This window comes from Brachionichthys hirsutus, chromosome 11 (assembly GCF_040956055.1).
Source record: "Brachionichthys hirsutus isolate HB-005 chromosome 11, CSIRO-AGI_Bhir_v1, whole genome shotgun sequence".
Lineage (NCBI taxonomy): Eukaryota > Metazoa > Chordata > Actinopteri > Lophiiformes > Brachionichthyidae > Brachionichthys > Brachionichthys hirsutus.
The window spans coordinates 11851762-11877457 of NC_090907.1; the positions used below are offsets into that span (position 1 = coordinate 11851762).

The following is a 25696-nucleotide window of genomic DNA, read 5'->3' on the forward strand; positions in this document are numbered from 1 at the left end:
GGGCAGGATGACATCTGTGGAGGTGTGGAAGCGTCTACGAGGCACCCCTGAGTCATTCCTACAATTCAGTGCCTTTTCAGCATTCTGACTTTCTTTAAAAAAATATTAAACTCTGTAACAATTTTTTCATATTGTCTGAAGGAGGGCTTATTAAACGCCAATGAAATTATATTTGTCGAGCTCAGGATATTGAATTCCAATCATTTTCACCAAATTCTTGGCATGCAACATGGTCCAACCATGAGAAGAAAAAGTGAATCGGAGTTGCTGTGTAGTTTTAACTGATTTTTGAATCTATAAATTGAGTTTTCAATGTTAAAATGTAATATTTTTGAAGGTCCATTGACTGCAATGTTACAGAAAATTTCAAAGTGATCAATAATCAAGGATCTCTTCTGGATCATTACCCAATTCTTCATAATGTGATTCATAATAATCTGTTCCTGGTAACATTTCCAACATTTCCTGAGAATTTAATCAAGATCCGTCCAGAAGCAGCGAACAAGGCAAGAGAGAGAGAAAAGGAATAAAGGAGACATGTTTATTATTTAAACTATCACTTAAATAAAAAAGTGCATAGAAAATAAACATGATTAGAAACTTTTCTTTTTACACATATGTACAACTTTGTTTCCTAATTATACATTCAACCAAGTAGTTTGTGGTTCATTTTCACTGATGTGGTTTTCCTTCATTTTGTTGATGTGTATTGAACAAACACTGTCAAAAGGAGTAAAATGACTCGAATTCTTGGATATTGTTATTACAGAAAGTGGGAGGAGTATTGATAAGACAAAGTAAGTTCAAGGCATAAGCAATAAGCCTCGTCACGATCCCTCTTTTTTTTTTTTTTGCACATCCCAACTGTCCACTCGCTCCGTGACACCACATCCCCTCATCAGCTGATAACGTCTATACACAAGAAACAATGAGAAAATTACAAACACGACACGTACTCATCTGACCTCTCCCGAACCTTGACTTGTCAAAGAACACAAAATAAATAAATTAAATGTTTTCAACATCAGCATTATGACTTTCTATAAAAAAAAGAAATAACAGTACAGGATAAAAACAACCAAAACTTCAAAGGAGAGAGGTCCGGGAGACGTGGGAGAATTCCAAAAAACAGAGAGATCCGTTTTGGAGGGCTATTTAAACTCCTGATCGGTCTCTATGAACCAAAGGCTTTTAATTTATACCACATCAAGTAAGCCACCTAAAAAAAAAGTCCCTGTTCAAAACATACAAAGGAAACAAAACAGAAAAAACATCCACTACAACAATCAGGGGAAAACAACAAACAAACAAAACCTAGTGGCTGACCTAAAGTAGCTCACGACCACAGTACTAGTTACAGTTCTCGTCACATCGTTCCAGAAAGAAAAGAGAAAGAACAGCTGCAATGTTCTCGTGCTGACGAAGGAACGCTCGCAGGCACGGAGAAGTTGGTTCTGGATATCGATACAGGAAAGAAGGATGCATGTTAGTTTCATCTGATAGTACTGCAACACAAAACCATTATAGAGTACACTGGAACATTAACCGTTATAAATCTGCTGTTTTGCTACTGTAACTAAGTTTGTCCATTCCATATATTGTATAGATACTGAAGTACAAGAAGTAGCTATGCATGTTTCTGCCTAATATTTGTTTATGTATTTATACTATAATTACAGACAATGACAGAGAAATGCCACTGGGGTGGCGTGGTAAAACGGAGTCCAGAGAAACGAGACACGCCCCCCCCCCCATCGTCCTCGTGGACAGCCAACTAAACGAATGTTTGCTCACCGGACCGTCGGACTTAAAATTCAGAAGTGGACCTTGAGAAGCGAGGAAATCGAAGACGGAGCCCTTTGGCGTCAGTAAACGTGTTATCGATGCGCCAGTACGACGTGTCCCAGTATGTCTCACTATTATTCCCAGTGCTGACCCTGTCGCCGCCCAGTTCGAGCTCAGATCTACATGTTGAAACAAGATCAAAAATAAAATAACGTAAAAAACGAGCTGAAAAAGTAGCACAATCATCCCAAATGCAGTGACCTGGAGGGGGAACATACATTCATTGGTGACCTTAGCAGCAGAACCCGGCGTGCCCAACGTACAGTAGGTGCTGCCGTACAAGCGCAAGGCGGGCCTGTCAGTCGGGGCGTCACAGGAATCGATGTTGGGCCCTAAAAATGGAAACTCCCAGCGGATGTTTTTACACGCTGCACCTCCAGGAAGGAAAGGGCTGCCGGTCTGGTCCGCGCCTTCGCTTAGTCGCAGAAAAAGAGTCAAGTACGCTTTGCTTTAGTCTAAAACTAGACTTCCAAGAGGCAACAAAATCAATTCAAGCTGAGCGAGCGGGGGGGCACAAGCTGACACAAATACGCTCTGAGACCACCTGGGCTTGTTCCTGCACTGGGGACAGGTGAGGCTTCCTATATTCAGAGCCTGCGTCACAGCTTTGGTGCAAACCATGTCATTTCTGCAACACGGCGCAGACTGCGAGCTGCCTTTGGGTGGCGACGACGCCAGAGGGACCGGCAGAGAGCGGATAAAGAAGCAACAGAAACTTACAGTGCCATCGAGGGGAGCCGTCGGTCTAAAAGGACTGATCAGACAGACGGAGGTGCAGAAAGAGACGAGGCGTGCTCATTTTCAACAAAGACACAAATGAGCTTGACGATGGCACGATGGCAGCGTCAAGCCCGACTGCGGAAGGACAGTCCAGCTCTAACTGGCGTGACTCTTACTGGGTTTTAAACGCGTGCCGATTGGCCAGAAAGCGCGGTGACCTCACGACCAGCAAGGGTCATGAAAAAGTGCCTCGCTGTGCTGCCGGCGGTGAGCAGACGTGGTGCGGAGACGGTAAGGCTGGAGAGGAGAGAATCTGCTATGGGTCCACAATATAGACTCTCTCAAGTGCATAATAAAAGTTCTCACAACTGTCAAACTGCCAGCTGGGTTCGGGGTAGATAAAAGAACTGCTGGTGGACTGAACGACGCGGGGGCCCGAGCCACAGACCAGTGTCTTTGGAATCAAAGGAGACATTCAGGCTACAACGTAAAAAAAGAAAAGGAAAGAAACGACAACAAAAAACAGTGGAATACAAAACGTAGAGTCCGAGCATTAGTGTTTGTAAACCTCTATTTCTACAAAAGAAAATGGCAACAAAATAAATAGGATCTTTTAAAAAAATAGAAATGCCATCATTAAGTGCTATTCACTAGTGAGTGCTTTTAAAGTCTTTTTGTAGAAAAATATACATTATTTACATTTGTTTTTCTTTTGTTTGTTTAAAAGCAAGCATATTTTCTCGTCCGTAATAAAACAACATAACTGACAAGACGTAAAAAAAACAAAAAGAAACTAAACAAACATTGTCACTTGTAATGATCACAACAGGCCAAGAAAAAAACGCGCTGAGAATATTTCAACTGGAGGGGCGGCGTGGACGTTTGGTTCTCTGCTGCTGCGGTTTGGAACGCGATTGAAATCCGAGGTTCCGTAAAAATGGTACCGGCACGAACTCCCGACACATCTGGATGTGTCTGCGAGATTCATGGCCACTGCAGCTCCAGGAGTCAATTCTAAATACGTCTACTAAAGCACATCAGCAGGGTTCTTCAGTCCACCAGAGTCCTCTAGCTGCCAGCCGGCCAAACTGCAACCTCAGATAACACTCTTCACACGAATGACTCAAAATGTCCTTTTTTCTTTCCTTTTCTCCCTCTTCCTATCTGTGGCCGATGCTGGCTACAAGCACCCCCCCCCCCCCCATTTACAGTGTTGATAGTTCTAAAACGCCTGGTTGGAGAGAAGGTTCCACTAAATCACACGGAAGGCATCGGGGGCACATTCGGATAAGGAGATAACGCGTCAATAACGGCTGACACCGAGATAAGAAAAGACGGAAATTGATCGTTTTTCTTTACTCGTAAAATTACTCTTCCAAGTCCCGTCAACAAATTGCACTTTGGTGTAAAAATGGAACCGAGTCCTTTGATTTTTTTGTTTTGTTTTTTACCTTTGATGTTCACATCTCAGCATCGGTGGACCATAATGCATTTCTAGAAAATTAAGGAGGATGGGCCAATGTAAAAAAAATTATGAAGGGAGTAACCTTCTCATCTAAATGTCAATTTAAGTCAAAACTGTGACGTTTTAAAAGCTCAAACTATTCGGTAGCTTCCCATGCCAAAAGTAAATGAGACAGACGTAGGCACAATATGCCGAAATGGCACAAGCACAAGCGTCCTCAGGGCCTCCCTCTGCTCCTTGTCAGAACCTTCCTTTGAAGAGTCAGTTGAGGAACTTGCGACACTTTTTTGCGCCGCAGTTGCAAGGCAGCTTGTTGCTGGCATCCTCGATGGGGAACTTGTAGTCGTAGGTGAGCTCCTCCCCGCAGAAGAGCCGCCGAGAGGCGAAGATGACGATGTGTTTCTGGCAATCCACGGTGATAACTCGAGAGTGGCAGTTGGGCTCGCAGGAGTGGTTGATGAAGCGGGCGGCGTTGCCGTGCACCGTGGCGTCCACCACCTCGTAGTCGTCGATGCGAAACATGTAACAGCCAATCCCCTTTGAGGAGAGAGAGAACAGCTGCGTGACCGATCGAGTTGCTGTCGACAACAATCGACAACGCAGTTTCATTTAGGAGACCTCACCTTGCCGTCGTAATGTTTCTCCCGCTTGTCGGTGAGCACGGAGCGAATGACGTTCCCCGAGTACTCAATGACCATCTCCCCCGTCTCAATGGTTTTCTTGCAGAACAGACCTCGCCCATGAATAGGAGACCTGCGTGAGGATTATCGTTTTTAAGACCGGCCCCTTTTCCGATACGTTCGTTCAAGGATTGAGACGGTAATAAATAAAAGGGGACAGATCTAACCTGTAGACTCCAACCGTTTCCTTCGAAGTGGCTTTGAGCTGTCTGAATCTCATAGCCAGCGGCAGCTCCACGGAGGCACGCCTGCATGACAAACAAGCGGTATATTAAAACCAGGATATCTTTGTTGTTTAGGGGGGGGGGGGGGTACAGGTGTTACCACCTGTGTGTGCTGTAACTGACCTGGCAGTCCTTACTTGCCCTTCATCTTCGTTGTCTTCTTGTGGGCTGTACTCGGGAGGCTGACGATGCTTAGAGGCCAAGAAATTGAACATGTCAAACACAGACCTCCTGGAAAGCAAGCAGACAGAAGAGACAGTGGTCAGACACCCAAAGCACGCTTCATCCAGAGCAGGTAGAACCAGCCGTGTAATGAATAGCAAAAAAAAAAAAACCCTTTCCTAACCTGTGGTTGGTCTCCGCACGAGCCGATCCGTGGGGGTTGATGGGAGGTTCCCCAGTTTCCTCCGGTTTGTGAAAACGGAAACGGTAGCTCCGGCAGTGTCTCGAGCCGTCAAGTTGCTCCAGCAGGAAAACCACCGCCTCGTGGACGATCCCCAGCATCCGTAACGCATTCACACCTGGGAAGAACCGAGTGGTGAAGCGTTTCCGCGTTTATAATTCCACCATAGAGATCGGGACGCTGTTGACAGCAGCAGCCAGAAGGAGCTCACCTTCAAAGGAGAGCTCCTTGAGTTGCGCGTTGGAGCGAGCTTCCTGCACCTTATCGGTCAGCGATTTCCAAGCTTCTGCAACGGGAGCGTCAGGATAAGCTCAGTAATCGACGTAAAAAAAAAAAATTACAATCGTGCATGTGAAGTGTGTAGCACAGGAGGACTGCTAAAAGTACACATGATCGGCACGGCACAAAAACAGAGTAGATCGGACAGGGGGAGTCCTGCAGGACACACTCATCACACAAAACTACATGACCTTGAGCAAAAGGAATATTAGTATCAGAAAAGATGATCTCACCTTCAATACTCTCACAACGAATGTGGAAGCCTTCCTCGCTGCAGATTTCAAAGACGATGCCCTTCCTCGGCTTGCTATCCAGGCCGGCGTCTTTGCTGTTTCCATCCTGGTCTGGTGGCGAAGTCACCGGAAGAGCTCCTCCTCCGGCTACGGCTGATTGGCTGTCCCCAGCTACTTTACCCGGTAACACAGCGCCGTCAGGCGCCTTCTTCCTCATTAGCACGCTGTCAAAGTTTTCAAGTTGGCATTAGGAACTAGAGTGCAAGGACAGAATGGAAATGGGCACCCAACGTGGACGCATTCCATACCTCTTGTTGGACGCCTGGTCGGTGGGCTTGCCTGTGTCCATGGGTTCAGGGGACATTAGCTCTTTGGAACTGTTGGTTCAAAAAAAAAAAAAGTGAACACTTTGGGAGATATTTCAGAGAAGTTTGCATATATATATTTTTTTAAATCCAACCACAAGATCTCCTAATCTCTTTTTCAATGATGCAACACATTTGCTGACAATCCCTTGAATTATTAATGGTGAAAGACACAAACATGAAAAACATTGGCCACACCTTGGGTTTATCTGCGGCCGCCGTGCGGGGCTGCTGTGATGGCCCTCGGCCGGGGACGCCTTGAGTTTCTTTCCACTCCTCGCGTCTGTGCTCTGCCTGCTCCTCTTGGTCTTCTGCTTGCCCTTTTCCACTCCTGAAACTGGAGCTGCTGTTGCGGAGTTGGACCGTGTCCGTTCCGCCGATCTGGAGATGGGGATTGCCCTGCTGCTGTGGGAGCGTGAGGTCGTTTGGGTGAACACGCCGATAGGAGCTAAAGTCACTGTGGTGTTTGGAGTGGAGTCCACTGCCTGGGTTCTGTTCAGAAGCTGCGTCGGATGCTTTAAGTGGACACTGGCGGTCTCTCCCGCCTGATTGACGGCCATGCTGATAGTCTGGCGGGAGGGCAGGACGCAGATGCTGCTAGCTATGGACGTCTGGACAGAGGTGCTGAGCTGGGACATCAGAGGAGCGCCCCCTGCTGATTGGAGGACCATCGGCTGCTCCGTCAGGCCCAAGCCATGCGGGCCGGCTTTAAAGAGGAGATTGCTAATTGGTCCTGTGATCTCAGCAGAGCTGAGGACGGACCCTGGTGCAAGAAGACCCGTAGCACCACTCGAGGTCACAGACACAACATTCAGAACTGACTGACTGGGGTTGAGACCGGAGACTGTGCACGGTAGAAGGTGAGCAGACGAATCGTGAGCCAGGATACCAGGCTGGGCGGGGCCGGGGATCCTCTGCTGGAGTAGAGTCGTTGGATCCAGGTACATAACTCCAGCTGGCTTCGGCCTCTTGATGATATTTGGAACCTTACGTTGCGAGGTGGAGAGGGTCCCCAACTCCACAAGCCCCCCCGGTTGGCCAGGGATGCTTGCGGTTATCTGAGGTGAAGCGATGTTGATGAGGGTCACATTGGGTGGGCCCACTTCAGACGGGGCGAGGGTCGGTTGGCTGCGGGAGCGGGCCAGCTTTTTGCTTTTCCTTGGCTGAAGACGAGAGATGGGCCTCTTCTTGCCATGAGCAGAGGCCAGCATGGTTTGGGAGGAAGAAGTGGATACAATGCCCACGCTGGGACCCAGCTCGTGGGGTCGGCCAGCTTCCGAGACCAAAATCTGGGACTGGTCATGGGGCTGAGAGGGCAGTCCGATGAGAAGCCCCGAGGTGGTGCTGGGCATTCCTGTTTGAAAGCCCGTCTGGGCGGTTCCTGTGAATGCGTGAATCTGGGAAGGGTGAGGCATGGGGCCCAGGACTTTGCCTCCAGCAGGAAATATGGGCTGGGCTGTGGATAAACCTGTGTTCAGCCCGGCGGTTAGAGTCATGGAGCTCAGCACAGCTTGAGCGTTGGTGTCCATCATCCCGGTGGCGCTCATTTTCTGGGTGACACCATTGGGGACGGTCTGAAGAACGTAGAGCGGCTGGAACTGCTGATTGACAACAATAAGCTTGTCAGGACCCGGCTTGATGACCGCCGGGCTGGAAAGCTGCACCTGAGAGGGTCCCGGCCCAGGAACTGGACTCGGGCTGCCCGCAGCTGCAGCTGATGCTGGGAGATACTTCTGAGGCAGGGAGGGAGAACTCGGTAAACCCGGAGTACCAGAACTCCTGGGAGCATCCTGATTGCCCGAAGCTTCGACCAACTGGCCAATGGCAGGACTTGGAATAAACGGCTCTGGGGTCATGTGACCCTCTGTCGCCTGCGTGTTCCTGCTTCCCAAGGTTGCCGCGTTGCGTCGATCCTCTGACGGAGGCACGCCTGGCCCCGCTCTCTTCTTATCCCCTCCCTTATCGCCGCTCATGGCGTCCGCGTCGGAGGCCAAGCCCAGTACGGTGTGCTCGGAGGTGTCGGGGATAAGACTTCCTGCGGCGTGGCTCTGACTCGCGTTAACAGCGGGGCTGCGTGTGGTCAACACCGAGAGGTCGGAAGGCAATTCCAGAGGAAGATATGGCTCCTCGACAGATATGGAGTTATTCGCACTGCTCTCAACGACACCGGCGCTCTCGCCGCTGGGCAGCGGCGGGGGAAAGTCATCAAACAGAATGTCTTTGCGTCGGTTGACGTCCGCGTAGCTCTCGTCCAGGAGCAGCTCGGAGGAGGACGGCTCAGACTGCTGGCCGAGAGCCTGCATCGACATGGACGGCGTGTTGAGGACGAACTCCATTATGTCTGAAGGCAAAATATTACCGCAGTCGTCGCTGTTGTTGTTGTCCGAGTCGGACTTCAGGAGGTCCGTGCTTAGGGAGAGCTGGGCCTCGAGGGGATCCTGGCCCTGGGTCTGCGGCTGGGACTTGACCCCGCCCCCCAAGGGAAGGCAGTTCTCTTTCTGGTTCTTTCTGCCCTCGCGCGAGTTGCCGGTCGCCGCGCCGTCCCCTTTGTCAGCCTCCTTGCCTGCGTCGTGGGACTCCGGTTTCCTGCCCCGCCTCTTCGGCGTGCTCTTCTGCAGGGCGGAGGAGGAGGTGGCTGCCGTGGTCGTGGTGCTGGCGGTGCAGACGCTGGTGTCGCTCTCTGAGCCGTCGTCGATGCCGTCGAGCTGACCGATTCGCTGCTTGCCTAAAGCGCTTTGAAACCAAAACAAAGAGAAGACGGTTGACTCGAGACGACAAGGAGACAAGCGCAGACACATCTCGGACGCGCGACTGTGCGTACTTACAAAGCGCTCAGCAGGTCCTCGTCGGCTTTCCCCTGAGCTCGCTGCTGATGCTGGGCCTCGTCTTTGAGGAAGCGTTGAAGCTGCGAGCCCTTTCCCAGACACTGGTCGATGCCTTCTATCGACGGCAGGACGTCGCCAGGGTTGATGATCGTCCGGGTGAAGTTGTAGTAGTAAGGGTCGTTGCTCCTCTGCCTCATTCCGCTGTCTTCATCGTCCTCGCTGTCCCCCGACGACGAAGAGGTGCTCATGTCGTCTGCTCCGTCCACCTGCCCCTCGGCCGACTTCTTGCGCCCGCCGGTCCTCCTCTTCACCAGAGGCCCAGCGCCGTCCCCGCTGCTGTAAAAGGGGAGGTCCTCCTCACCGTACGAGCGAACGCCGTAGAAAGGCGTGAGGCCGAAGAACATGTTGGAGCGTGCGCGCGCGCTGCGGCGGGGATAGCGCCGCTTGGCCGACCCCGATCCGTCGCTGTCGTCCTCCTGATGCTTGTCGTCCAGACCTCTGTCGTGGTCGTCTTCGGGTCCGTCGCCCTCGTCCCCGGTGACTGGACTGAGGAGGCTGCGGCAGTCTCTGAGCTCGCCGCGTGCCGAGTGCTTCTTGCACGAATCATCTTCTTCCGTGTGAGTCTGGGCGTCGGATTCCGAGCTGTCGCTGCTGCTGGCAGAGGGCGAGGAGAAGAGGGCGGCGCGGGAAGAGCAGCGGATCCCCTGGCCGGCAGGAGAGACGGTGGAGGTAGTGGTCACAGGGGAAGAGGAAGAAATGTCAGCGGCGGCGCTGGTCCCGTTAGGGTCGCTCTTCACATTGATCTTTGGTGGGGTTAGAGGAGGAAGTTTAACGGATCTCCTTCTCTCCCGAGAAGACAATGTCAGCGGGTTGGCTGTTGGCTTGGACTGGGACTGGGACGAGACCTTGGCTCCTTTCTCTGGGGATAAACCGCCCTGCTGCAGCAACGGCACGTTGTCCGAGCTGGAACCGTCATTCCCCTCGGGACGAGAGTAATTGTCTCTGCTCTTTGAGGACGACCTGTCTCCTTCCTGGTTCTCCAGCTTGTCCCCCTGAGGCTTCCCGTGGACCCTGGTGCTGTTCCCCAGCTCTGATGCTTTGTTATTGCTGCTGTTGTGAGAGCTGGGGTTTGTTAAATGCGTGTTGGAACTGCCAGCAGCTTTTGTGTTGTTGTTGTTGTTGTTATTATTATTGAGAAGGGGAATTATGCTGCTGCTGCTGCTGCTGCTGTTTTGGAGACATTTGTCTCGTTCACGGTCTTTTGATGCCTCTCTGCCGCTTGCCATCTTAACTTTGGGGTGTTTGTCTTTGGCAGATGAGGTCGCAGCTGGGACGGCCAGATGCGCGGAGCCTCGCTTGACAACGCCGCCCTCTGTCGGCGTCCTCGAAGGCCACAGAGGCTTCGTAGCGACTGCGGCTGGAGCTGATAGGTAGTCGTTAGATTTCCGTGCGTTCGCCTTCTGGAACAAAGACTGCGTGGAGCACGACTTCCCGACGACAGAGTCCTTGTGGAGTGAAGCTGGCGCTGCAGTTCCGGTGCCACCGCTATTATTCTTCCCTGAGCCGACTTTGTCTTTAGACTGAGCGTTGTTAGAAGTGGAGGCCGCCCGGTGGCGAGGCATCAAACCGAGGCTTGCAGAAACATGCTGCTCTTTGTCTCCATGCTTCCTTTGCTTCTCCGTCTGCCTGGTGCTTCCGCCTCTTGACTGGCCTGTGAGAACAGCGGTGCCTGCCAGGGGGGACGAATGACCCGAGCCCACGGGGGCCAGTCTAGGACACTTGCTGTCTCCAGCCTGTTTGGAGTGACTGATGGGTTTGCTATCGTTCCCTGAGCCAGAGTCTTTGCTTTTTTCTGTGCTTCTATAAGTGGAGTCTCTCAAAGGTCTAGCCTTGTTAGCATCTCTGCTAGACAGTCTGTCTTTACCTTGGCCCGATTCATTTTCCATTTCTCTGCTGTACTGTCTAAGGGTATCCGAGTCCCTTAGCCTGACATCTCTGCAGAGTGGCCGAGCTTTTTCCACATCCTTATAGCTGGGATCTCCAAAGGGTGATTTGTTCTTATCCATTTCGCTGTTGCTCGATTCTCTACTACTCTGTCTCCCCTTGTCAGAGTCTCTGTTCAAATGTCTCCTCTTTTCTGAATCTCTTAAGGGATCTCTACTGAGAGGTCTTCCCCTATCACATTCTTTCAGACTCTGCGGTCTCTTCTTTTCCTGCTCTTTGGCTGACATTTCACCCTTGTCACACTCTTTTTGCCCGAGTTCTCTGGACGATCTACTCTTATCAGACTCCTTCAAAGCGTGGTCTTGACTTGACGCTCTCCCTTTATCGCCATCTCTCAAACCGTGATCTCTGGCCGGTTGATGTCTGCTTCTGTCTGCGAAGAAGAGTCTACCTCTTTCATCTTCTCTCTGAACCGGACTCTTTGCCAGGTCTTTGCTGGGATGTTTCGACTTTTCCGGGTCTCTGGCGGGAGAGGGGATGAGGGGAGGGGGTGAGGTAAGGGGTCGGGACACATTTTGTGGAGGGGAAGTCAAAGCTCTCTGTCGGTTCAGTTGGTGGAGAGGAGGAGCGAGCGACGGGGAGCTGTGGCGACGCGAGTCAATAATTCGCATGCCAGGTTTCGCCAAAGAGTCTCCAACTGTCACGATCTCATGGCTTTGGGTCTGAGAGACGCCTCCTGCAAAGTCGGAAAAAAATGTTGTGCTGTTACTATATTTTTAACAACCTGTAAAAAAAATTAAATAATAAATATTAAAATAAACTCTTAGAGCGCCATTCATGTCTAAAGACGTTTTGTATAACCCAACTGCCAACCCTGAAATTGAAATCTGCCTCTTCAACGGCCAATAACTCCGGAACAAAAAATGGTAGGAACACATGCATTTGTTCATGATGAAAGAGGAGACTTTAATATTTTGTTTGGTAGGTTTGGTGAGTGCGTAGTCAGAAGGAATCGAGGGAAATGTGCAAAAACCGGGGCATATAGCTGAGCTGAAAATGGCTGCCACTCAATGAGTTGATTGTAATTCTTTAACAATGCTGGAATACATATTTGTACCTGGTGAGGGCATGGGTCTGGGAGCTATTAAATGCTGGCATGGGGGGTAGCTGGGGTGTCGGTTCCTGGTGTAAACCCTTAGCTTGGTGGTGTTGGCGGGGGAAAGGTTGTCAGAGCGCCGTGGCGATTCAAAGGGGTCAGGAAAGTCTAGATAGAAGGAAGAGAAGAAGAAACTGTTACAAAAGTCCGTTTAGTTTAATAGTACAGCGTAGTGAAATAGATTACCTGCCGCTGGCGGCGGGCTGTGTGCTATCGTGCGATTCTCCTCCGGAGCGATCGCGCTTTTCAGATGGGACTCCACCACTGGAGGGTGACAAACTAAGATCCTGCAGGTATAGAGGCAGCGCTTTCGAGCATCAAGTGTGCTCCAGTACACCCGAGAACACCTGGGAGGAGAGAGAGTTTACCCGCTTGAAGTCAATTCATTTGTCTCCAGCAATAAGTTGAGCTTTAATTGAGGGCTAAAATAAAAGAATGTGAGATTTGAAACAAATAAAAACTTACTGGTATCCTACAGGGAAGAGTTTGTGTTTGCAGTCTGACAGTTCAGTCAGTATTCCCAAACAGTCAACAGTCATGGACCCTACAATGAAAGGCATAGTCAAGAGGCACACAGTTCATTCGAGGAATTGGCCAGTAATCCACAAATATTAAAAATATATATATTAACCTACCGATCATCATGTGGACGTTTTCAGGCTCCAGCCCTGCAAGCCACTTCCTCCTGAGACTAATGCCCTCCAGGTCCACCAGAATCCTGCGGGTTACCTCAAACCCAGACACCACCTAGCGACAGCAAGTGAATGTCAAAGAGCTGACCCTACGACCTTACAGGCGACTCCATTCCATGCATTGCCATTGGGTTATATTGTAAACGACGAGGTTGTCTTACTTCTCCCTTTATGAGATCCTTATGCTTTGGACAATAGACTTTCTTGTCCTCCAGGAAGACGCAGTGGCACTGACGGGCGCACATGAAGTGGTAGTTACTGGTGCAAGAGGTGAGGCAGCAGCCAACGGTGGCCCCCGGCTTTTGACACTTCTCACAGCGCTGAAAGAAAAAGTGCGACAGGCTGTGAGCATTTGAAACTGAACCTCGTGATGGACGGTGCTCGGAGCCAAGAGTCTTACCAGCTGCTTCCCCCTGAGGACAGCCATGTGGACGTTCTTCAGCGAGCCGTCGTCGTCCTCAAACACCTCGGCAGACCACAAGGCGCAGTTCACGTGGGTCCATTCATTCTGACCGATGTACAGCAGCCGACCCCCCTCCTGAAACAAACAGCCGGGTTGCGAGTGACACTGAGATATATATGTATGTATTTATTTTTTGTTACAGGAGATATCTGACTCACGTTTGTGTTCTCATCGCCATACTTCAAGCACAGAACACATTGCCTGTTATCACTCACGCCCGGTGGCGGTGGCACCTCTGGGCTGTCTTCACAATCTGAGGAGATGACACCATGAAAGGGACAAGATGTACAATGTATGTATGCATGAAAATATTTGTGCATACATTTGTAGGCTGGCTGCCTTACCAGATAGGAGTGGAGGTGGTGGGGGTAGCGTAGGAGGGAGAGGAGGAGAGGAAGCTGGAGAATCGGGTTCACCGGGAGTCTTGGGCCGGGGAGCCGGGATGATTTTCTTCATGAGGTGGGTTTGCTCGGCACGGGAAAGCTCCTGCCGCTCCTGCCACTGGGCGTAGTTATGGTCCGTGGAAGGAGGCAGCACGGCATTTGGGAGAAGCCCACCGCTAGAAAAGAGACAAAACCTTCTGAGTGTTCACAAATAAAGGCAAGGCAAGTTTATTTATAGAGCACCTTTCAAGTACGAGACAAGTCAGAGTGCTTTACATAGAACATTCAAAGCATTGCAGCAGGAAGGGGGGGGGGGAAGTATCAACGTAAAAACAAATAAAACAAGCTTAAAAGAAACGGTACAGATCTAAAGTTCTGAATAAGAACTCTATTCAAATGCAGCAGAGACTACCTAGGTGGGTCTTTAATCTGGATTTAAATAAGACGAGTGCTTCAGCTGATCTGAGGCCTTCTGGAAGTTTATTCCAGACATGTGGAGCATGGAAGACTCTGGGAACTGACGAGAGACTGGATCCAGATGGGCTGAGGGGCCTGGCAGGTTCACGCTGGGTCAGGAGGTCAGTGATGTGTCTGGGTCCTAAACCAGCAACAGAACTTTAAAGTCTATCCTCCGACGAACAGGCGGTCAAAGTTGGACTCATGTGGTCCACTTTTTTGGTTTTGGTGAGGACAGAGTTCTGAATGAGCTGCAGCATCTTTACCGGTCTGCAAAGACGCTACGTTACTATAATAAAGCCGACTGAAGATGAATGCATGGACTAGCTTTTCCAGGTCCTGCTGAGACACCAGGTCTTTCGTCCTTGAGATGGCCTTAAGGTGACAGGAGGCGGATTTTGTGATTGCCTTAATGTGTTTTGCTAAATCTAGCTCTGAGTCCATCACTACAACCAGCTTTCTGGCCTGGTTGATGCGTTTAAGATTGAAGTTCTGTTCAAAAAGCAATGACCTCAGTTTTGTTTTTACGTAACTGGAGACAGTTGTGGCTCATCCAGTCCTTAATCTCATCTACGCATGCACCAAGAGCCTGTACAGGGCCTTGGGCTCCAGGAGGCATTCGGTGAATATCAGACCTCAACTATACTTCTCGAAAAAGTGGCTTTTGGCTGGCTGGCACTGAATGAGTTAAGATCTATGCTTAATATCCCAATAAACAGACATCAAACTAACGGTGGCCACAGGATCCGCTGGACGGATGACTGGTTTCCTGGCCCGGCGAGATGATGCGTAAAACAACAGACCGAACTGACAAGTAAACCCACAATTAGACCTCACGTATGCATCAAAGAGCCTTCGAGTGAAATGTGAAACTGTTACGGCTTGCCTCCCACAATATCAGCAGCATAAACGGGCTGGGAAAGCAGATTTTTGCATACACATACATTCAGCAGTAAACTCTCTCGTGGGCTCAATAAATCACACAAACTGTGGATTCCTATTTCCTAACTGGGACCTCTAGTCGTAGAATTGTTCTGAGAAGTCTTCCTGAAAAACGAGCACGTCGTTGATCTACTTCGCTCAGTCGCTTATTTCCTAAGCCGCCGCAAAACAGTAAATATCACTCAGATTGACCTCTAAAAAGACAAGGTGACTATAAAACGAATTATGGATCTTCTCCCTTACTGTTATTTTTTGCATTAATGTTACACAGACGTTGTTGGGACATTCAGTTCCCCCAAACGAGGGCTGAACTTCTCCCAGAGAAACCACATCTTACTCCTCCTTCCAATAATTACAGACCTGGATTCCTGGAAAACTCTCAAAGTTCTCAAAGTTCTTTAGGATGATTTACATTACAGGAGTATTCAATTGCAAATGTCTTCTCTATAATTACAAATATATTTAGCACTATAAGTTATAAAAATAAATAGTTGCTGATCACCCCCTTTAGAGAGCTACATAGATTATATAATCGATTAATCAATCGTATAATGCGTTTTTAGATACTTTTTGCTAAGTATTTAGATCTTTTGTGAAAAGATTGGATGATATTCATTCATTCGTTCATTTATTCATTTGTTCATATACAATCGGATTGAGAACGCTGCCTGTTAAACGGCGCTGTAGCGTATCGGGCTGCATTTAAACATTTGCTTTTGCCTGATTTCATGGCTGAACATTCTAACTATAAAATGAAACAAAATTAAAGCTGCAAAAACACATATGATTTTTTTTTTTCCAAAAGAATTCTCAAATAATTTCATCATGATGCAGTAAAAGCAATCTAGAAGCAGCCATTAAATTAAATTAGATTAGATCAGAATTACTCGTACTTGTATGCGAGACACTGTGTTTAGGAGTACAACCTATTGTATTGATTATGAAGTGATAGACACTCACTTGGCAGCGACTTTCTGCTTTTCCCAGAACCTGGACTCTTTCACTTTGTACCACGGGAAGATTCGATCCATTTGCTGAAACAGACAACATTTAATGAAGTTTGTACAAATTGCAAAAGGAGAGTTGGTGGTGCTGCAGCTTAACAGAGGGATCTTAGCTTCACGCTGTATTAAACGTGTGTTCAATGCGTGTGCAGAAAGCAAGCAGCCAGTGGTGCTAACTGTTGCCATCGTCCACGTGATCCAGAACCGTTTAGAGGTCCGTACCCGAATGAAGAAAGTCTTGACCATGCTGTTTGCTTTTCTGCTCTCAGGCTGGCCTCCATCACTGTTGATGGCCGTCTGAATGATTCGCACAATGTCATCACTGAACTCCAGCTGAAAGAGATGCAACACGTAGGCAAGCATGAACGGGTGGCGGGCGTTGCTGGAGCCTATCCCCGCTGACGACGGGCCAGAGGTTCAAACTGCACCGGGTCCAGAACAAGCACGGACACCGACGGAGACACACTCACCACTGAATCGTAGCGGCCATGATCCATCTTCTTCTCGACTGACTCCAAGTCCGGAGGGGAGTCACTAGGAGGTGTGGGGGTGACTTCTGTCAAGACTGGAGGATCTGGGCCCTCTGGGGAACTGCGGGACGGAAGACTCTCCTCTGTCTCCGGATTCAGGTCGGGAGGCTTCACGGCCTGCCCCAAAGAGTTTCGTTCCGTTTATACTCACAAGTGGCAAAGTTGATAAAATAATGAAAATCAAACTTCTATATGATTTTTAAGTGACTGTTAATGTTTGCATTAAGTAAGAAAAAAGGAATAAGCAGGTGTGAGGAATGCCTCACCTGTCTGTAGTGTAGCAGGTGTGAGGAATGCCTCACCTGTGTGTAGTGTAGCAGGTGTGAGGAATGCCTCACCTGTCTGTAGTGCAGCAGGTGTGAGGAATGCCTCGCCTGTCTAATGTAGCAGGTGTGAGGAATGCCTAGCCTGTCTGTAGTGCAGCAGGTGTGAGGAATGCCTCGCCTGTCTGTAGCGTAGCAGGTGTGAGGAATGCCTCACCTGTCTGTAGTGTAGCAGATGTGAAGAATGCCTCGCCTGTCTACTGTAGCAGGTGTGAGGAATGCCTCACCTGTCTGTAGTGTAGCAGGTGTGAGGAATGCCTCACCTGTCTGTAGCGTAGCAGGTGTGAGGAATGCCTAGCCTGTCTGTAGCGCAGCAGGTGTGAGGAATGCCTCGCCTGTCTGTAGTGTAGCAGGTGTGAAGAATGCCTCGCCTGTCTAATGTAGCAGGTGTGAGGAATGCCTCACCTGTCTGTAGCGTAGCAGGTGTGAGGAATGCCTCACCTGTGTGTAGTGTAGCAGGTGTGAGGAATGCCTCACCTGTGTGTAGTGTAGCAGGTGTGAGGAATGCCTCGCCTGTCTGTAGTGTAGCAGGTGTGAGGAATGCCTCACCTGTGTGTAGTGTAGCAGGTGTGAGGAATGCCTCACCTGTCTGTAGTGCAGCAGGTGTGAGGAATGCCTCGCCTGTCTAATGTAGCAGGTGTGAGGAATGCCTAGCCTGTCTGTAGTGCAGCAGGTGTGAGGAATGCCTCGCCTGTCTGTAGCGTAGCAGGTGTGAGGAATGCCTCACCTGTCTGTAGTGTAGCAGATGTGAAGAATGCCTCGCCTGTCTACTGTAGCAGGTGTGAGGAATGCCTCACCTGTCTGTAGTGTAGCAGGTGTGAGGAATGCCTCACCTGTCTGTAGCGTAGCAGGTGTGAGGAATGCCTAGCCTGTCTGTAGCGCAGCAGGTGTGAGGAATGCCTCGCCTGTGTGTAGTGCAGCAGGTGTGAGGAATGCCTCACCTGTCTGTAGTGTAGCAGGTGTGAGGAATGCCTCACCTGTCTGTAGTGTAGCAGGTGTGAAGAATGCCTCGCCTGTCTAATGTAGCAGGTGTGAGGAATGCCTCACCTGTCTGTAGCGTAGCAGGTGTGAGGAATGCCTCACCTGTGTGTAGTGTAGCAGGTGTGAGGAATGCCTCACCTGTGTGTAGTGTAGCAGGTGTGAGGAATGCCTCGCCTGTCTGTAGCGTAGCAGGTGTGAGGAATGCCTCACCTGTCTGTAGCGTAGCAGGTGTGAGGAATGCCTAGCCTGTCTAATGTAGCAGGTGTGAGGAATGCCTCACCTGTCTGTAGTGTAGCAGGTGTGAGGAATGCCTCACCTGTCTGTAGCGTAGCAGGTGTGAGGAATGCCTAGCCTGTCTATTGTAGCAGGTGTGAGGAATGCCTAGCCTGTCTAATGTAGCAGGTGTGAGAAATGCCTCACCTGTCTGTAGTGTAGCAAGTGTGAGGAATGCCTCACCTGTCTGTAGCGTAGCAGGTGTGAGGAATGCCTAGCCTGTCTAATGTAGCAGGTGTGAGGAATGCCTCACCTGTCTGTAGCGTAGCAGGTGTGAGGAATGCCTAGCCTGTCTAATGTAGCAGGTGTGAGGAATGCCTCGCCTGTCTAATGTAGCAGGTGTGAGGAATGCCTAGCCTGTCTGTAGTGCAGCAGGTGTGAGGAATGCCTCGCCTGTCTGTAGCGTAGCAGGTGTGAGGAATGCCTCACCTGTCTGTAGTGTAGCAGATGTGAAGAATGCCTCGCCTGTCTACTGTAGCAGGTGTGAGGAATGCCTCACCTGTCTGTAGTGTAGCAGGTGTGAGGAATGCCTCACCTGTCTGTAGCGTAGCAGGTGTGAGGAATGCCTAGCCTGTCTGTAGCGCAGCAGGTGTGAGGAATGCCTCGCCTGTGTGTAGTGCAGCAGGTGTGAGGAATGCTTCACCTGTCTGTAGTGTAGCAGGTGTGAGGAATGCCTCACCTGTCTGTAGTGTAGCAGGTGTGAGGAATGCCTAGCCTGTCTGTAGCGCAGCAGGTGAGGAATGCCTCGCCTGTGTGTAGTGCAGCAGGTGTGAGGAATGCCTCACCTGTCTGTAGTGTAGCAGGTGTGAAGAATGCCTCGCCTGTCTAATGTAGCAGGTGTGAGGAATGCCTCACCTGTCTGTAGCGTAGCAGGTGTGAGGAATGCCTCACCTGTGTGTAGTGTAGCAGGTGTGAGGAATGCCTCACCTGTGTGTAGTGTAGCAGGTGTGAGGAATGCCTCGCCTGTCTGTAGCGTAGCAGGTGTGAGGAATGCCTCACCTGTCTGTAGCGTAGCAGGTGTGAGGAATGCCTAGCCTGTCTAATGTAGCAGGTGTGAGGAATGCCTCACCTGTCTGTAGTGTAGCAGGAGTGAGGAATGCCTCACCTGTCTGTAGCGTAGCAGGTGTGAGGATGTGCGGGAATTGAGCAGTGCGGTAAGGACATGGCGAACACAGCCCTGAAGCTCCCTCTCCAGCGCCGTCCTCCACTCGGCCGGATGGCGTTCAGTACATTTGGTGCAGGTGTAGGCAACGCTCTCCGGCAGCTTTGACAGCAGCTCGTACATTTCATCTACACAGCAGGCAAAATATAAAAAGGCGTGGCTCCCATCAGTACCTCCGCCAAGGAGGCTATGTTTTTGCTGCTGTCTGTCTGTGTGACTGTTAGCAACATAAACTCAAAAGGTTACAGACGGATCTTGATTAAAATTCCAGCAAATGTTGGGGATGTTACCAGAAACGGATGATTACAGTTTGATAATGATCCAAAAAGAGATCCTGCATTCTGGATCACTTTGAATTTTGTATTAACATTGCAGTCAATGGAGCCTCAAAATCTGTTCCTCGATATCTGCATGTCAACGGATTTGTTAATTCCTGCAAGTAGGTTCTGTTTTTGACGCCATTTTTTGTCTGTCTGTCAACAGGACTATGGAAAAACTGCTGGATGGATATTGATTTTTTCATTTTTTGGTCTTGGTCTAATTTAGAGCCCATTACATTTTGAGAGCGATCCAGATACCCATCTGACCACAAAAAAAAATCTGGATCTTCCCATTGACTTTTAATGGAGGCTTTCCCCCCCCCAAAAAAAGTATATCTTGTAAAATATGCTTTCAATTCACTCTTCAAAAGGTGTCCGATATGAACTATCATGCAAAATGTCTTCTGGATCTGATCCAGAATGCGGTCAGGAAGAAATTACAAAAATGAACATTGAAACTTCCATTTATGGATTCACAAATCAGTTAAAAATCAACTCCAATTCACTTTTACTTTTTATGGTTTGTGTATGAAGACACCAAGAGCAGTACTGAACAGGATGACAGCGCTGAGGGCGATATATTAAATGTACGTTTTAAATGACATTTTGCATGACCTTTTTGGAGGCCCACTCACCTGTCAGATTCTCACACTTGGCGTGAACCCAGTGGTCGCAACGGCCACACTCCATCATCTTGCTGTCATAATCATTATCGTCATAACACTTATCACAAAGTGGGCAGAAGTTTCCTGAAAGAAAAGATTGTGATATTGATATTACGTTTGGACCAAGTGCTCTTGGTCACAATTTACACTCCTTGTTTCCATCCAACGTTGCTTCCTGGCGTTCTAATCGTTACTTGAACATTTCAGATCAATTTTCAAAATGGAACACAAAAAAAACGAACATTACGTATCATTACAGAAGCCCCGAAATAAGAACAAATGAAATATTTAAGCATTGCACTAAAATTTGGAAAATCAGGCAAATTCTGATACACTCTGGTTTGGGTATGAAGCCATGTGGAGGATGAACAAAACCGAATCGCAGCCCCAGAATGCAATTCGGATGCGTATGGTTGAATCAAGATGTTGACCTAAACAGCCAGCCCTTGCTTTGGGCTTCTCGACACCGACCTTTTGCAAATAGTTTGGTACAGTCGTGACACATGGAGAAATCATGTGACCACTGGGCATCCCAAGATTTCCCAGGTTTAGTGGCTCCACAACTCTTGCAGCGCACACACTTGGTGCAAACCTGAAGAGACGGAACATATCATTAAAAAAAGTGACTACATTGAACTTTTGTTGAAAGAGAAGAAACGGTATGAAAGTCAGTCAAATATTTTTGACGCAGCTTGAATAAAACACAATGTTCACGTGAAAGAAAGCAACAGGGTGAGTAATAATGATGCCGAAGCTTGGCCGGGTTGCATGAGGAGATGGAGAGGAGTCTAAAGCATCAGTACCCAGACTCGCTTCTTCTTGGTGGGTCTGGTGGGGTAGTTGGGACCCAGACACTCTGGGTGATAGCTGTTGTGGCACTTATCGCACTCTAGGAGCTGCTGCTAGAGTGACAAGAGGCAAAAAATTAAAATAAAAAAATGAGAACTTTCAGGTTTTAGATGCTCAACATACAACACAGTTCAGCTCACAGTCAATTAGATCAGTGGACCCCAACCACCGGGCCGCGGCCCGGTACCGGTCCGTGAGGCATTTGTTACCGGGCCGCACAGAAAGAAGAACAAATGTATGCAATTTCCGTTGTATCGATTATTAGCGTCTAAAAGGTGTTTTATTTTGAAAAACGACCGGACTTTCTCCAACGTAAAACAATCGCCTGTAAATTTTCTTGGTCACGTGATAAGTTACTAAAAAAAACAGACAAACCAGGACTAAGACTTAAAACACGGTTTAGCTACAGCTGCCTTGCTTCATTAACGAGGCAATGAAGGGTTCAAAACTGCTCCGGCACATTGTGACCAAGAACCCGGATTAAAAGACAAGAATGTGGAATTTATGACACAAAAAACGTGAACATGAAGGACAGAAGCGATTATTGATACCACAACTAATGGTGATTATATATTGGTGTAATACTTGTTTAATAGTTATTGCAAGTGCATAATATAAAGTTTATTGGTAAGATTATAGTCCTCTTTTAATTTAATTACCCCCCGGTCCACAAAAAAATTGCCCGACATGAAACCGGTCCATGGCAGGAAAAATGTTGGGGACCGCTGGTTTAGATGACTGTGATTAGATGAAGGAAATGTCTGTTTGATAGAAATAGTGTGCGATAAAGGAGGAATCCTCCACATTCATGACCCAGCAGGACTTTAACGGTGTTTGACCCTCCAGCAGCAACGCTGACTTTAGCTTTGTGCGCTGAGCGTTAGCTCGCCAGAAACCTGCTGTTGTTGAAGCAGTTATTTCACTCCTAGTCACAGTTCATCTTGTGGAATGAAGAACACGCGTCCTGCTTCTTTAGCCAAAGGTTCAAACCTCCAGGTGACGGCGAATCCGACGTGGCGGCTTTAACCCTTTAATCACCTCGCTCTCTGCTTATCGCTCAGCCATCGTGAACCCTCTGGTTTTTGTCATGTCTCTCAGATATTGCCACCTTTGCCTCAGAGACGCACCGTGGCTCAAAAACCTACATGCAAACTGCACAAGGTTTTGTGTCGAACCGAAAAGAACAACAGTGCTCATTGGCTCACTTTTGTTTTCTGGTGCTGGTGTCCGCACGCCTGGCAGAACTTGCATCGTCGGCAGCACCAGTTCTCGAACTGCTCCTGAGGGGGGCGCTCTGATTCCCCCAGGCAAAAGAGATGGAAAGGTTCGCAGCACACCTGACAGAACACAAACTACACCCAGAGAGAGAGGTAGGGGGGGGGGGGGGGGGGAAGACAGAAAACGCCCCGTTAGACTAAAAGAAGCCATTTAACAGTGGCCCGTTTAGGGACAAGGGTGAATCCTTTACCTCGACATTTCCGCTGCTTGCACACAAGAAGCAGAGAACCCTGGGAGTGACAGGCGCAGAGGTGAGCAGGCCGAGGCCGCCAGCCTCCCACACCTTCTCTACATCTTGGTCCCTCTTGAAATCAACTCGGATTCGATGCACTCCGTCGCAGGGAGCTCTGGACTTCGAGGGAGTGCTCAGCCAGTTTAAAGTATTGTTGATGGGGGGTTTGGCGGTCAGCGGCTGCTCGCGTGTAAACAAGGAGGACAGTCGACAAGGTGAGGGTGAGTAGCTGGAATCACGCGCGGTCGACACAGTGACACGTTTCGGGTGGCTCGAGCTCACCTTGTCTTTCGGCCTCTGCTTAGACGACGGCGGGACGGAGCGAGAAGGCGGTCTCTTAGACGGTTTAAATTCGCCTGGGGAAAAGAGAAGATGAATAACAAACGGCGTTACGGCGTGTGTTCTACCTGTTGATAGCGTTGGGACAGAGGGACAGAGGCACAGAGCAGTGGTTCACCTGCGTCCGGGATGGCGGCTGAGCTCTGCTGCTGCCGGGGGTTCTTCCTGGGCTCGATCAAAGACGTCTTGGGCGAGGAATCTTTCTTCGAAGGCGCCTGACTGCTGAGAGGCCGTTTCTGCTGCTGCTGCTGCTGCTGCGAGGGTTGATGAGACTGTATAGACTGGGAGGGTGAATTCTGGGTCGAAGAGCACGGGGAGGAAGAGGACGAGGAGGAGGAAGACGACGACGTGGAGGAGGAGGACGACGACGATGAAGAGGAGGAGGAGGAGGAGGATGTTGGTGCCGTCTGCTGTGAGTTGTGCCCCTTCTTACTGGTGGCGCTGCTTGTGACTGAGAGCTGTTTGGGCTCCGCCGTGAGGGCTGGCGACTGGGTTAGCGCTGTGACGGCGCCCAGGGGCTCGACTGGGGCAGGGGACGACTGCTTGGATGTTGGCGGCTGCCTGGGCGTCTCCTCCCCCAACTTGAGCGGCGGCGTTTCGCTCTTTTTGCGGAGCGGCTCCTCTTTCGGCGGCGCAGGAGCGAGTCTTGATCCGGACTCCGCGGCTGGTCCTTTGACCGGATTGAGAAGCTCCTTCTTCTCCGACAACTTGTTCTTCTTCTTATCTTTCTTTCCCTTCCCTTGCTTCTCCAGAAACATCTTCGAAGGCATCCACTGCAGGTTCTGGCACTTCCTCATCCTGTAAATAGTGACGTAGAAAATTATATCAAAAACCTTATGTCGTATTTGGTTTTTGAGCCACTTCTCTTTTTCTTTTTACATTTACTCTGAAAAGTAGTTCCTTAGCAAAGACTTACTTGCAGCACTGCTTCTTAATGTTCCGTCCTCCAAATTTCGGCTTGTCCAGACAGTTGGTGCAGACGCCACAATCTTCGGGAACCTGACAGCCAGAGCATTGCCCACAGCGGCGAGACCGACGGCCTTTCTTGGGAGGAGCTTCCTGAACAACCTTTTGACGGGTCTCCCTCGGCTTCATGGGAGGCGACTGAGGCTCGGCCTCCTCCGAGCCTGCTACTGATGACTTGTCTGGAAGCGGACATGGATGGAATCATTATCGACACACCAGGGTTTAAACCAGAAAATATGCCATTTGAGATGTCCAGGGGAAAGTAGATTTCTTTTTAAGACACAAGAATAAAGTAATACCTTGACATCCGAGTATAATTCGTTCCTGGACCGCGCTCGTATGTCAAATACACTCAAATCAACGCTACAATGGAAATAACGTTTTAAATTGCTATATAGACACAAATACACAAAAATAATATAATAAATGATATACAGTATTACTGTAATATAAGATGTGGTTTTATTATGAGTTTTATCTTCAAGACAGACGACAGCTCTCACAGCGGCTTGCCGTGCAAGGAGGGGAGGGTGTGTGTACTTGTACCTTACACGTACTCTTACATAAACTTAGACATAGTAGTTCTGCCTTTGAAAGGCTTTGTGTTCTTGATAGCATCCTTCTGTTTGAGGATTGTACACATCGATGTACTCCGCTCGTACTGGACACCGGACACCACGGTCACGTTGATGGATACTTTCATGCTTCATCTCCATCATCATCATCGTCTTTTCTCCCCACTCGCTTTCTTTGGACCTCATCCTTATCAATATATTAACATCTACACGCACGCAAACCGATTCATTGTAACAACTAGGGACGCCCAGATCAGGTTTTTTTTTTGACACTGAGTCCCGATCCGATACTTTTTTAACACGTAAAAAAAATAAAGACGAGTGAAAAGCGGATCCAGGATGTCCCTTATTTTTTATTTTAATCATCTTATTCCAAAATGTAACTCTTAAACAGAGCACTTCTGTGGCGTAGCTTGAACATCCAAGTAATTAATAAAATACTTTTTTAATTTTGGACTTAAAATTAAAATGAGCAGCAGCTCAATCGGCAGGTTTTTCTCATCCTCTTCAGAATACTTCCTCACCGCAGACAAACTCGCTTCAAGCTGCTTCCCTGTTTAGCAGCATTCAACCAATAGCGTCACAGGAAGTGATGTCATGCTGCACGTGTTGCCATCTCTGTCTGTAGGAGAGAGGTCTCACTCTGTGCCACAGCGTAACTCCAGATCTGATCATGACAATAACGATCCATATCTTCCCGAGTCCTGACCGGGAGGTAACATCCGATTCCGATCGAGTCCGCGAGCTCGTGATCGGACCCGATTTCCCATCACGAGATCGGATCGGGACGTCCCTAGTAACGACCGGATTGTAATCCACATACAGGACCAAAGAAATACATGTCGACGGTCCCTCACCATCGTTACCCATGGAAGACAGGATCTTCTCCCTCTCCTCCCAAGGCAAGGCACTAAGTGTGGGCATGTCGTCAGGGAACACGGCCCGGTTCCGGCCCAGAGCGACAGCCGCACGACGGCAGACATGCTTGATGCGCGGCCCCCGAACCGACGTCTCCGACGAGTCGCTTTCTTGGCCCTGCTCACAAGAACACATCAGCACAAAAAAAATAAGACAGAAATATTTTAGCACGCTTCATTACAATAACAAGAAGAGTCGCAATTAAA

The 25696-nt window shown here is 49.1% G+C and overlaps 1 protein-coding gene across 1 annotated transcript in view; it reads right to left on the reverse strand.

Moving 5' to 3' along the window:
* Positions 1-3807: 3807 nt before the first annotated feature.
* Positions 3808-25696, reverse strand: part of kmt2a (lysine (K)-specific methyltransferase 2A) — a 35199-nt gene continuing 13310 nt past the window's right edge. The window contains exons 4-34 of the mRNA XM_068745150.1: positions 25430-25607; positions 23948-24176; positions 23150-23829; positions 22975-23048; positions 22651-22875; positions 22388-22534; positions 21137-21235; positions 20805-20925; positions 20304-20417; positions 19292-19476; positions 16550-16726; positions 16302-16412; positions 16036-16109; positions 13639-13853; positions 13453-13547; positions 13232-13369; positions 12993-13151; positions 12775-12886; positions 12605-12683; positions 12326-12486; positions 12101-12247; positions 9040-11719; positions 6413-8947; positions 6158-6226; positions 5850-6073; positions 5549-5623; positions 5281-5455; positions 5058-5165; positions 4878-4958; positions 4654-4783; positions 3808-4567 (exon numbers count right to left, since the gene is read on the reverse strand). Of these exons, the coding sequence (XP_068601251.1) occupies positions 4292-4567; positions 4654-4783; positions 4878-4958; positions 5058-5165; positions 5281-5455; positions 5549-5623; positions 5850-6073; positions 6158-6226; positions 6413-8947; positions 9040-11719; positions 12101-12247; positions 12326-12486; positions 12605-12683; positions 12775-12886; positions 12993-13151; positions 13232-13369; positions 13453-13547; positions 13639-13853; positions 16036-16109; positions 16302-16412; positions 16550-16726; positions 19292-19476; positions 20304-20417; positions 20805-20925; positions 21137-21235; positions 22388-22534; positions 22651-22875; positions 22975-23048; positions 23150-23829; positions 23948-24176; positions 25430-25607 (9873 nt within the window). The 3' untranslated portion in view covers positions 3808-4291. The remainder of the gene's footprint in view (positions 4568-4653; positions 4784-4877; positions 4959-5057; positions 5166-5280; positions 5456-5548; positions 5624-5849; positions 6074-6157; positions 6227-6412; positions 8948-9039; positions 11720-12100; positions 12248-12325; positions 12487-12604; positions 12684-12774; positions 12887-12992; positions 13152-13231; positions 13370-13452; positions 13548-13638; positions 13854-16035; positions 16110-16301; positions 16413-16549; positions 16727-19291; positions 19477-20303; positions 20418-20804; positions 20926-21136; positions 21236-22387; positions 22535-22650; positions 22876-22974; positions 23049-23149; positions 23830-23947; positions 24177-25429; positions 25608-25696) is intronic.